We start from the raw sequence: 13,522 nt of genomic DNA, 5'->3' as shown, positions 1-13,522 counted from the left end.
TTATTGATTCAAGAAGTAAAATATTAAACTATCTCCCTTGGTGGAGAGATGGGAAAGAGATATAATGGAGGTGCAGGAGAAAAGTGACTGGGATGAGTTGTTACTAAATTCTTGTAAAGGATTGTTCAGCGCGGACATGAGTGAAAATTGCATTAAAGTATCTTTTAGATGGTACCTGACGCCTGAAATGACAGCAGACTACACACCACCACACCAGGGAAAATGCTTTAGAGGTTGTCAGGAAAGGAAAAGGGGACATTCAGACATATGTGGTGGGATTGCTCAAGGGTCCAACCATCTAGAGGAGGCCTTCAGATCTGATAGGGAATTTGCTAGATGAGAATATAACTCTGACAATATCTCAGGCATTATTACATGACAGGGTGAGGCCATTCAACGCAACAATTAATAAGTTTATCAAAATACTCTGCACATGTTTGAGAATATGTATCGCTAGACATTGGAAGGTAGGGGCACCATCATGGCAGGAGGTGATAAAATCACAGACACGTATACCATGTCAGAAATGGCAGCGTGGTTACAGGGGCTTCCTGAGCAATTTCAGAAAGTGTGGTTTTATTGGATGTTGAGGAAAGAGAAGTAATAGGGGGGTACTAAGATTAGCATATATTGGTTTGGTTGATCGGGCTGGGGAGGATGGAGATAACCAGTTTTGCAGGGGACAGTGTAACTTAATGTTGATATAATCATATAAAGGGAACCTTTGAAACATTTTAGGAAACACATAGACAGTAGGCACCCGCTTTTCACAAGGAGTTTTTGGCATTACCTGGGGGGGGGGGGTGTTAATAGGGTGGGGGACGGGGTTTCTGTTTTCTCTTAATTTGATTGTGTGGGGCAGGTGTTTTTTTTTTGTTTGTTTTTTGAGGGACCGTTGTCAGTCAAAGCCACAGCTGTAGACGTGTAATTGTAATAATGTAATTCTATGGTCTGTATTTAGCTTTTGATATATTGATACGCCTCTACACATTGCAGTATTGTTTGAGTTTTCAAATTCTGTAAAATCATTTCAGCTAAAAAACAACAACTTTATTCTGTAATGTTTAAAAACGTGAACTTCTGATATAAAAACAATGTTCATGCCCAAGCAAATAACACTAGAAACCTATATGCGTTTGATGCTTCTCAAGCTGTCCTCCAGTATAGTTGTCCTCATCAGTTGAGCACACAATTATATAGTTCCTGGTAGTTTCAAATTTAGTTTAGAGACATTATTATTATTATTATCAGGTATTTGTAGAGCGCCAACAGATTTCACAGCGCTGTAAACATAGAGACATGAAACTTAATATTTTTCTTTCATGATTCAGATACAGCATACAATTAAAGGAACATTAAACTACAGTATCATGGTTGCTGCTAGCCATACTGTTGTTTTCCTCCTGTGCCTGCAGCTCTCTTCAAAGCTATTCTCTTATTTTATCTTTTCAAAAGTGATGGTTAGTGAAGCTCTGAATCTTCACAATGGGCCCCTGCTATCTTGGAATTTAAAGGGACATGAAACCCACATTTTTTCTTTCATGATTTAGAAAGAGAATGCAATTCTAAACATCTTTCTAAATTACTTCTATTATCTAATTTGTTTTATTCTCTTGATATTCTTTGCTGAAAAGCATATCTAGATATGCTCAGCTGCTGATTGGTTGCTGCATATAGAAGCCTCTTGTGATTGGCTCACCATTTGCATTGCTTTTTCTTCAACTAAGGATATCTAAAAAATGAAGCAAAATAAATAATAGAAGTAAATTGTAATGTTGTTTAAATTTGTATTCTCTACCTGAATCATGAAAGAAAGATTTTGGGTTTAGTGGCCCTTTAAGCTTTCTTGTACCGAGTAAAGAATTAGTGCACATTCACACATCAGTGATAAGTTGTCTTCTTGACAAACCGTATCATGCGCTTCAGTTTAGAGTGCACAATACAGAGTGGGAGCTGTACATTTTTGCAGTAGCTGTATTGCTCTATATTATTTCCCTTTTATATTCGTTGTATACTTTTTTTTGCCATAATACAAACTTTAAAAAGTAATACAATACAAATACAATAGAGGCACAGCTCCCACAAAATTATTCAAGATGACAAAGACTAATAAGTATATTTTGTATTTTTACTTAACAATAACTAAATGAATAACAAATCTAAAGTAAAATCGGCTAACTAGGAAACGCACATAGAAGAAAGTATATTCATTATATAACTTTTAAAGTGAGAAAAAAAAGTGCTTTCTATTGTGCAAGTTAAACCAAAGTGCAAGGTGCAGTCGTCAAAAAGCCAACAATGTCACTGATCTGTGAAGGTACACTGCTACTGTCACAGGGTGCAAAAATACGCACGTACCAATATGGCTGTACCCAGTATAATGAAGCAGAGCTTTACCTGGCTTTTGTAATGGGTTAAAATGAGAGAATGGCTTTATAGAGAGTTGCATGTACAGGAGGAAAAACAATATAATGTTGAGTAGTATCCATACTTCTGTAGTTGTACTTAGCAGTTTTTTATCCCTTTAAAAAGAAAAAAGTCTCTAATTTTACATCTTTTATCAAATTTACTTCATTCTCATGGTATTCGTTGTCTGAAGCACTATATTGCAGCAGAAAGAGATTTTGATCACTAGACAGTAGATATGTTTGCACAATGTATAACATTGTTGAAAGCATTCATGCTTCCATATACAGCTCCAGACACGTGAAGCTAAGTTTTTCTTTATTAATGTTTTACCACGTGATCATCTGCATTGATCAATTATTTTCTAAGAGCTTGGCTCCAAAAGTGAATTCTACTTTTTACATAGTAAAGCCGATTGTATGACTGAATCATGAGTCAAGAAACACAGTGGAAGAGGAAAAGTCTGAGATTAGAGTCCTCATGGAAACGTGAAACTCATAGCCTACCAATAAGGACTTAATTATGTAATAAATATAGAGAATGAGATTCATTAGAAAGCAAAACAAATTTAACAAATTGAGAAAGCCATTTCTAAACACTCCCTGAGATGAGATATTATTAATGTGATAAGTCTCCTTGGTTTTCAAGCCGGTATGGGTTTACCACTATAGTGTAGTTTTTAGAATACTTGTGAAAGGTACTGGGACATAATTGGTGACTGACTTACGTTTATCTCTGACAAACACAGTAATTGTATTATACATGTAATACTGGTATAAAATAGTTCAAACAATTTGTATCTTTGTAAATTTAGGCTAAACAACTTCAGCAACATTATATGAGCAAATCAAATGCCGAAGTCACCGAAGCTCACCAGGCCTTACAGCCAGTGTTACAGACTTTAAAGGAGCTACAACGAAAGGTAATTGTGTGCTGTTTGGAGAATCTACGATTTCGGCAGAATTGAAAATTATTGTGTGACAAAGTAAAGAATAAAACAACATTTGTATTGATTGTATATTGGGGTTGTATATTTATATTCTTAGTGTTATTTGCAATTACATTTTTCGATCTACATGATATTACAACTATTAATATCCTCGTTTCTAATATTCCGTAGTATTAACATTTATAATTATTAAACAAACACACAAGAAACTTTTTTTTTTCTAAATCGTTGATAAAAAATAATATTTTTGCCTTGAATTCAAGAACCGCAATGCTGTTGTCCAGTTCTTGGGGTGGAACATGTTGGGCAATTAGAAGGACCTTAAACACCTCTTGTTTTGTGTAAAAATAGTCTTTGCCCAAAACTCCTTAGAGAGGGGGAAAAGCTAATTTTGTAATGTAAGTTTTCTTCAACATACTGCAAATCAATAGCTAGTTTAGGTTATAGAATTTGCTTTTCGGCCTCTAGGGAGTGTGGCACAAGCACATTACCACAAAGCAGGTGGTGTTAATAAAAGTACAGTATAGACAAACAGGCTAATAGAAATAAATGTATGATATATTTAGAATCACATAGCTTGTTTAATCTCTCTGAGAACAGAGAAGGCTCATTTACACTTTACTCAGTTGACTCTTTCATGGACTTTTACGGGTGATTGGCTACTTCTATCGCAGAATAGAAGAAAAACAGCTTTTGCACAATACCAGTTTGAATAGTTAGCTGCAAGGACATAATCTATCTAAATTTTAAGTGCAAATACCTGGTCACTATTTCCATACATATATTACAAATAGTTTTGTTTAAGTACAATTTTTTTGTCCCCTGTTCTCATTTAGAGACTCCATACATAGGATGCAACTACAACCAAGACATGTAATCTTAGTATAGTGGATTTTAAATGTATCACTTATTCTTTACTCCTGACCACTAGCAGGGGGCAAAAAGACACCCCAACACACCAGAGCTTTAAATACGTTCTACTTCCCATGTTCCTCAATCATTTTCTTTTGCTTCCTTGATTAGGGGTGAAAGTGAAGTGCAGATCTACTTGTCTTTGTGAAGGATCCTCTAACCAATCTGATGATCATTTCCTCCTTGCAGTGCCTTTATCCATTAGGGGTTAACTATCTGTGTGCTTTGTACAGCTTATTTGCTACAGTCTATCTCTGATACTTAAGATATTTCCTTACTGTTTCTATGGAGCAAATTAGGCCATCTCAAGGCCTTTGGTCTGTCAGCTGACCTTTTAGAAGGGAGCCCCACTGATAATTTAACCTCTTCCGGTTTTACTTTGCTTTGTAAGGATTCTCATGTGTCCCCCCGTTCAGCTATGTACCTCATGTGCTTAGTCAATTTATAACCCTAAACAGGGTTTTACTGCACTTATGATTCTGCAAGGATTCACACAATCTCAGAAGGATCAGTGTTTGTCTCATTATGTTTTGTTTCATAAGCAAATTGCTTCTATTTATCAGGTTTGTAAGGCAGCTACTTGGTCATCTTTGCACACTTTTTTGAAGTTTTATTACTTTAAGGCTATGTTTGGCAAGTAACATCTGCGGACCATAGTGCATGATCAGAAGCCTTCTGCCTTCACTGCTTGTCTGCACTTTTTCTTGGTAATCTTGTGGGCATAACAGTTTGGGTATAGATTCCAACATGTGATGACTTGTGGCTCTTACCATCTGATAAAAGAAAACAACAGGGTGTGCTTCCACTAAGGATATACACAGTGTGACATTGGTGTTACCCCTTCCCGCCACTTGGATGTTCCCTGCTTTAGCGCCATTAGGACGGCATGGAACTAGCCATTTGGCTGTTCTGAAGCCATAGCCACTTGCTAAATGGGATGGAGGGCGTGCTTAGCGTCATAGGCACTCCCCCCAAACCTGATCCAATAATTGAAATCGCATGATCGCATGATTTGCATTTTTACTTATTTGTTTACATCGGAACTTTATTCTGTTGTGTTTAACCTCTGCAGTGGAGGTAAACACATAGGTAAAGTCACCTCCAGAGAAGCAATGCAATACTGGGACCTAACTGAACACATCTCATGAGCCAGTTACAAGAAGCATATGTGTGTAGCCACCAATCACCAGCTAGTTCCCAGTTGTGCATTGCTACTCCTGAGCCTACCTAGGTATGCATTTAAACAAAATATACCAAGAGAACAAAACCAATTGAAAATAAAAATCTGAATCAAGAAACCTTCTTTAACAAAGTAGAAATGAAAGCCCAGGGCATGATCAGACTATATAAAACATATCAATTTGCTCATTACAGGTCCATTTTTCATCTCCATGGTGGCTAGATGTGATCCAGAGTGCAATCCAGTATGCCATTGATGAGGAACTTGTCCAGCGTGTGCACAATGAAATTACCAGCAGTTATAAGCAGCAAACAAACAAGCTCTCCATGGCAGATAAGTAAGACACGACAAAGGCAGCTGCCACTCAACTTTATTGATAAAGCCGTGACAATATAACCACAGTACTAACTAATAGAGGAATATGTTAAGAAATATTAATACTATATGCTAATACAACAATGTATACTGGTTTAAAAAGTGATCTAAGGCAAAGATAAGATAAATGTAGATAACCAAGATAACATAGGTTTGTATTTGTCATTACATGTCCTAATTACATTAAAGGGACAGTAAAGTCAAAAGTAAACTTAATGGATTTGATAGAACATAACATTTTAAACAACTTTCCAATATACATCTATTATCCATTTTGCTTAGTTCTCTTGGTCTCCTTTGTTAAAGAGTAATCCGAGGTGAGCTCCGGATTCGGCACGTGTCTTTAGCCATCTCGTAGCAGTGTTTGCAACAATGTTTATAGCAATATTGTACATATTTGCAAACACATCTGCTATAGAATTCTAGACACTCTATGGCAGCAGAGTTTGCAATTATGTATAACATTGCTATAAACATTGTTGCAGATACTGCTGCCTGATGGCTAAAGACACGTGCACACTCCTGAGATCACCTAGGCTTACTCTTTAAAGTGAATGTAAAGTTTAATGAATAAGTGCCCGGTGTCTTAAAATACTTTTAAAAACAGGGGCACTTTCATTCATTAAACTTTACATTGAAGCTTCTTTTTTAAAATACCTTTTCTTTATGGAAAGCAGACCACCGATCCTCCACCCACACCTCTGCTGCTGTTAGCAGATTGATGAGGAATACGGTTTCCTCCAATCGTTGCTTTCCCCCTTTGGTGTCCAGCGTCTGAGGCAACGGAACAATTGGAGGAAGCTGGATTTGTCATTGCTGTGCTAACTACAGCAGAAGCTGCAGGTGTAGGAGAAACGCTGGTCAGGAATTGCACAGGTGTGTTGTTAGGCACATATATGAGGTTGAAATAGACAGCAGGCACAGAAGTGCAAGTAAATGGACAGGACAGGCAATTCAGGCAAAACATCAAACTGAAGCAGTGGGTCAGGCCAGGCAGCTTTTGTTCATAGTTAGACAACAGGCAGTTGGTCTGAAATGGCAACTCTGGAAACACAGGCAAGGTGCTGAGAAGCAGGGAAGCTGAAAACGGAGCACTCTTTCAAGATATATATAGGTTCAAATTAACAGGGAAGTTGCAAAAGCAGTGTGCGCCTTAATTTGACTTTTTTTTAAAAAAAATTGCCTCCCTGATTCATCTTGTTCAGTACAACAGATTTCTTCAAGCTGTTCAGTGTTTGCTTGGGTGTCTTATAGGAATGTTGTCCTCAGTTGTGTAATGACCCAGACGGAAGATGTGTACTTCAACTCAACTTTCTAGATGTTTGGCATCCCTGTATGAGGGTATTGGCTTGCATTAACATTCCAAAGTCAGTGAAGAAGACATCCTGACATGTATCCAATCTGGAGCAATGTAGTCATTTGACAGACCTCCAACTAAGTTAACTTCGCAATAGGTTCCAGCGCCTTAGTATGGAAAGAAAATTACAGGTTTTCTTTGCTGTGAACTGTTGGACGTTAGCTGAATTTATGCTGCTAGCAAGTATTGGAATTTAGGATGACTGGTCTCGATTCAGAATTTTCATTATTACTTAAAAAAAAAAAAAAATATGGCTGTAGATATTTTCACTGACAGTATACTTACAGTATCATATATCAGACAATAGAGAGATACTTAAGGAGTTTAGTTTATTGAGAAATCCAGATTTATTTTGCAGTTGTCAGAGGTGTGTCGCCTCAGTAGCACAGCTGTTTTAACTTTCAAGGTCAAGCTGTTATCAGGTGGGCTATCTCAGTCATCAAGAGGACCTTTAAGGCAAATGAAGCCTCAGCAGAACATTGTTCATTATGGTTAATGCAGGTAGTAGAGCCAATGGCACCAGATTCCAGTAATCAAGTGAAGAGGTTTCTTCTCGAAATTTAGTCCACAGAAGTGTATGCTGTAGACAGTTATACTACCCGATGAGGTTTGATGCTGGCTTATTTAGCTCCTCCATACCTTCTCAACATCTGTCTTTCAAAAGATTGATGAAACAAAGCAGAAGTAGTGGCAATCCTGCCACACTTGCTGATATGCACTTCTGATGATATTGACTAGGGCTGCAACCAACGATTATTTTCATAATCGATTAGTTGGTCGATTATTTTTTTCGATTAATCGGATAAAAAAAAAAAAAACTAAAAAAAAAACACTGAACAATATACCATTTGTAAAAAAATATAATAATGAACAAACAAACTCTGTTTGGTTTAACAGAGTATTAAAAAAAACTGCCTTACTGCAGAAATACAAATCGTTAAACTTTTTATCTTATCAAGTTCACTGTACAACTGTACACAAAACAAATTACTTTAAATTACACAACTTACAAACTTTTAAAAACTTAGCAGAGCAAATGTATTGTTGTCATAATTTATTAGCTCAGCTGTAGCTGGCTGCCAAGTTGACATATTTATTTGCTTTGTTTTTATTACACCAAGGTTGTCTAAATTAAGAAAAACTGTTGACCGTCACTGCAGTGCATACAACACTGCTGTGCTTTGACTGTAGGGCTGCTACTGCTTCTGTAAGTAACTGTTAGGAAGGATAGCAGTCATAGCACAGGGGTGTGAGGAGATCGTGGGCACCGGATCATGGAAGGGGAGGGGGCTAAGGTGAGGGTCCGACTCCGGATCAAGTAACTTGCTAAGATAATACATAACCTCTGGTGGTCTCACTGACTGTTTGATTTTACAACATTTCCTGTGACTGCTTCTGTAACTGTTAGGAAGGATAGCACAGAGGTGTGAGGACTGAGGAGATTGAGGGCACCAGGTCGCATGGAAGGGGAGGGGCTAAGGTGAGGGTCTGGATCAAGTAACTTGCTGGGAGGCGGAGCCAAGAGGATTAAGACATAAGCTCTGGTCTCAGTGTTTTTGTATGCTTGCGCTAATGCACTTCTCTTGGCTAAGTTGGCTTGGCTTTGAGTTATTAGTTAAATAAAAAAAAACATGCTACAGTGAGACCAGCAAGTTACTTGATCCGGATCCTTACCTTAGCCCCTCCCCTTCCATGACCCGGTGCCCGCGATCTCCTCACAGCTCACACCCTGCCCTGTGCTATCCTCCCTAACAGTTACAGAAGCTAGCAGTAACCGGAGTGTTGTAAAATCAAACAGAAGATCACCAGAGGTTATATATTATTATTTTAGCAAGTTTTACTTGATCCAGACTCAGAGTCAGACCCTCCCCTTCCATGACCCGGTGCCCGCGATCTACTCACAGTCAAGTAGCAGCCAGCCGAATCCAATATCTCCCTCCTCCATTGCTTAACGCTAGTACTAAGTTATTACCCACCTTGCAGCAGATGAAGTCAGAAGTGACGTCTATCCCAAATAATCTCACTGTCGCACACTCCTCTCTTCCCACACGTCTTCTCCTTCTCTTCTCTTCACCGTGCTCAGGAAATAGACAGGAAATAGACACGCCTTTTCTAGTGTGGCTGTGGCAAGCAGCCCAACTAATCGATAGACCGATTAATCGATAATGCAAATCGTTGACAACGATTTGCATTATCGATTATTATCGATTAGTTGTTGCAGCCCTAATATTGACAGTGGACCCTCCTTGGACTCAAACTTTTTTTAGCCAAATCTGCATTCTTTATATATGACAATGCGGCAGCTAAGTGGTGTAGTTTAAAGAGTATCCAGTGATAAACGTTTGAACGCTTTATAGTGTTTGCATCCTGTTATCAAGTTTTGGGACATTTTCTGCATGGATGCAGTTGCATGGTAGATCTTTAGATTTTGTTGCTGTTAATCATATTTTCAAATTTCTACATTATTTCTATATTCTACTGGAAAAAAAACCGAAGCAGTAGATTACTTTACATTAACATACATTACATAGAATGTACAATTATCTACATAATACCAATCTTACTCAACTCGCCTCCTTAAAGTAAACATTAGTGGATATTACTTTGTTTCCTATATTAATAATTCCTATATTAATAATTGTTGTTGTTGTTATTTATTTTTTGTTTTTAATTTGTTGTTTCCCAGATTCCGGGATTGCAGGGGCCTTCAGTATGTACTTACTACACAGATGGAAGAACTGAAGAAATGTCAGAAACTTGTAAGAGAGGCTGTAAAGCATTTGGAAGGACCTCCATCCCAAGAAACTATTCAGACTGCAACTATTTGCCACCTCCGCCCTGCTCGTCTTCCACTTAATAAGTATGTTTATTTATTATACCTCTTTCATAGGAAACATTCCCTCTCACACCTTTAACATGTTTGTTCAACCTTAATGCTCTTAATAATGTATCAGGACATGGATTTTTTTTCCTGTTATGTATATAAAAAAAACCATGTTAAATATTTTTTCATGAAACAATATAAAAACAAAGAATGCGCCTCCTAGTGCAATAAGTGTATATGTGAAACAATTATACTCACAAGCGGAGCAGCACCAAATGTGCTTAATGAAGCCTACTGAGATATCTCCGTATCCCAGCTCACTGATACCAGGTGTGGATTCGGCTACTTCCTGCTAGCAACGACCCGGATCATAGATGTAAGAATAAAATACACAAAGGGACAAGGGGAGTGTTCAGACGATTATGTCTGATTGGCCAGAGTTCCCTTTATTAGGTAGATGTGAGAGACTAAATTATTATGATTCTAGTAAACACTATGTGGTTAAGAAAATAAAAAATATATGGGTAATGTATATATAGGTTATAAATATCTTATAACATATATATTGTGTGGTCAATAACATATACTGAGAATAGGGATAAAGATAATCATTTTAATATAAGTTAAACACTAAAAAAATTATAAAAACTAAACAGATAACATTAAAAACATATACATTGCAAGGTAAAATTAAAAACCATATGATTATCTGGGTTTACACAGTTATGTAGACTACGATAAAAAATGATGGACCAAAAGAATAAAATGAACACTTGTTTTGCTATTCAAACAATAGCTGGAAAAAGTCTCGAGATAAGGTGACAAAACAATTAGTACCTTGCAAATCCTGAGTGGGATAAGAAACCGGAGGGTTCCGGATCGTTTAAGGTGCAGCTAGCAAGCAAAACTAATTTTGCCAGTTTGTTTGGCAAGGCTCAATACAAACCAAGATGGTTCCGGGTCACGTGACCGTATATGTTGAACTATGATAGGGTGGCTTTGCACAATCCAAGATCTTGATAAAGGCCACTCTAGGCTGAAACTGGTAGAGAGTTCACTGACTTTTTGCAAGACTGATTTATACAGCACCCACATTGGCAAGCTCCTCCTTGTTGGAGTCATCTTTCGCTTTAAGTGCTGTATCTGTTCTGGACATTTCACCCAACACTGCATTTGAGTCCTCGGCACAGATCACAATCAAATAGTAACTGGCAGGATCTCGCAGTGATATATATTTTATAACAGCTATTACACATATACAGACATAGTCTGCTTTGAGTCAAGATCCAGCTTTCGAAATAGGAGCCAAAATTCTACCAATCCCAACTCCTAGGATTGTGCAAAGCCGACATCTAACCAATCCCACGTCTTGGATTATACAAAACAGACAGCTAACCAAGATCTAGGGTTGTGCAAAGCCACCCTATCACAGTTAAACATATATGGTCACATGGCCCAGAACCATCTTGGTTTGTACTGAGCCACGCCAAACAAACTTGCTTGCTGTATCTTAAACGATCCGGAACCCTCCGGTTTCTTATCCCACTCAGGATTTTCAAGGTACTAATTGTTTTGTCACCTTATCTCAAGACTTTTTCCAGCTATTGTTTGAATAGCAAAACGAGGTGTTCATTTTATTCTTTTATTCCATAATTTTTTATCGTAGTCCACATAACTGTGAACCCAGATAATCATATGGTTTTTAATTTTACCTTGCAAGGCATATGTTTTTAATATTACTGGTTTAGTTTTTATTTTTTCTTTAGTGTTTAACTTATATTAAAACGATTATCTTTTTCCCGATTCTCAGTATATGTTATTGACCACATAACATATGTTATAAGATATTTATAACCCATATATACATTACCCATATATTTTTTATTTTCTTAACCACATATTGTTTATTACTATCATATACCTCAATTTAGCGCTCACCTATATTGCTCTTTTTTGTTTTACTTTTATTACAACTAGTGGAAAGGTTGTAATTTTTTAGGTATAGCTTATATTGAGATTTAGAAGTGTTTCTCCTTGTTTTGTCTCAGACTAAATGATTATGCCTGAGGAAACGGCCAGAGCGGCTGAGAAACACGTAGCAAATCTGTTTTTAAGGGCTGTACACAGTATTGATGCTCTACTGATTTTAAGTATTTTAATAAATTGTGTTTTTTGTTCTCACATCTATGATCAGGATCGTTGCCAACACAATTTATTAAAATACTTAAAATCAGTAGAGCATCAATACTGTGTACAGCTCTTAAAAACAGATTCGCTACGTGTTTCTCAGCCGCTCTGCCTGTTTCCTAAGGCATAATCATTTAGTCTGTGACAAAACAATATGAGGAGAAACACTTCTAAACTCCCACATCTACCTAATAAAGGGAATTCTGGCCAATCAGACATATTCGTCTGAACACTCCCTTAGTCTATATTATTCTAACATCTATGATCCGGATCGCTGCCAGCAGTGAGTAGCCAACTCCACACCTGGTATCAGTGAGCTGGGACACTGAGATATCCCAGTCTGCTCCATTAAGTACATTTGGTGCTGCTCCGCTTGTTAGTATAATTGTTCCACATATACACTGTATTCACACTGTGGAAACATATTGCACTAGGAGTCACCTTCTTTGTTTTTATATTGCTTCAGATGTCCGTTGGAATTGTTTAAGAAGAGCAGCCGTTAACAATAGACATTTGTGCTATCATTGTCATCTGATTCCATCTTGTATTGAGCAGGATTCCTTTGCTTGTACTGTGTGCCCCCTATGGAACCCTAGTGGTAACACTTTGGGAATATCTATAATTTTTTCATGAAAAATGGTTAAAGTGAATGTAAATTTTGATGATAAAGTGCCCGTTTTATAAAAATTTGATTAATAACAGGGGCACTTTAATTCATCAAAATTTACATTTCCCTTCTGTTGTGAAAATACTTTTTAATCTTGACAGCCGCTGCATTGCATCCGCCACCTATCGCAAAGCCTCTTCCTGGGTCTAAAATGAGGAATTCGACCAATCACGGCTTCCGCCCCGGGGGAATCCGTGTCTGATTCAATGCCATGATTGGAGGAAGCCGGATCCGTCATTTATGACGTAGGAAGAGGCTTGCGACGACCGGGGGAAGCTGGAGCGGCTGTCAGGATTAAAAGGTAAGTATTTTCTCAACACGAGTGAAATGTAAATTTTGATGAATTAAAGTGCCTTAAACGGGCACTTTATCATCAAAATTTACATTCACTTTAAGTAAAAGCTGGTTTAAAGTTTCATAAGAATGCAAAAGAGAAAATGTCTTAATGTGTAAGAGCATTTTATTATTGAACAATGTGTTTAATCCCTGCAAAGTCAACTTCAGAACGGCGACGCACTCCTGGGACCTAGCTGAACACATCTCGTGAGACCATGCCAAAAGGCATATGTGCGTAACCACAAATCACCTGCTATTTTACAGTAGTCCAATGCTGTTTCTGAGCCTGTATTGTTGCTCTACATGCATAACATGAGCACAAAGCAAAT

At 37.5% G+C, this 13,522-nt stretch overlaps 1 protein-coding gene across 1 annotated transcript in view; it reads left to right on the top strand.

Moving 5' to 3' along the window:
* The window catches only part of SHPRH (SNF2 histone linker PHD RING helicase), a 307,366-nt gene that overhangs the window by 211,540 nt on the left and 82,304 nt on the right, over positions 1–13,522 (top strand). Inside the window, exons 17-19 of the mRNA XM_053712489.1 lie at positions 3,221–3,328; positions 5,642–5,784; positions 9,866–10,039. Of these exons, the coding sequence (XP_053568464.1) occupies positions 3,221–3,328; positions 5,642–5,784; positions 9,866–10,039 (425 nt within the window). The remainder of the gene's footprint in view (positions 1–3,220; positions 3,329–5,641; positions 5,785–9,865; positions 10,040–13,522) is intronic.

The sequence above is a fragment of the Bombina bombina genome, chromosome 4 (genome assembly GCF_027579735.1).
Source record: "Bombina bombina isolate aBomBom1 chromosome 4, aBomBom1.pri, whole genome shotgun sequence".
Taxonomy (NCBI): Eukaryota; Metazoa; Chordata; class Amphibia; order Anura; family Bombinatoridae; genus Bombina; species Bombina bombina.
Note: the sequence above shows the minus strand (reverse complement) of the source record. Positions and strands in the feature narration are given on the sequence as shown.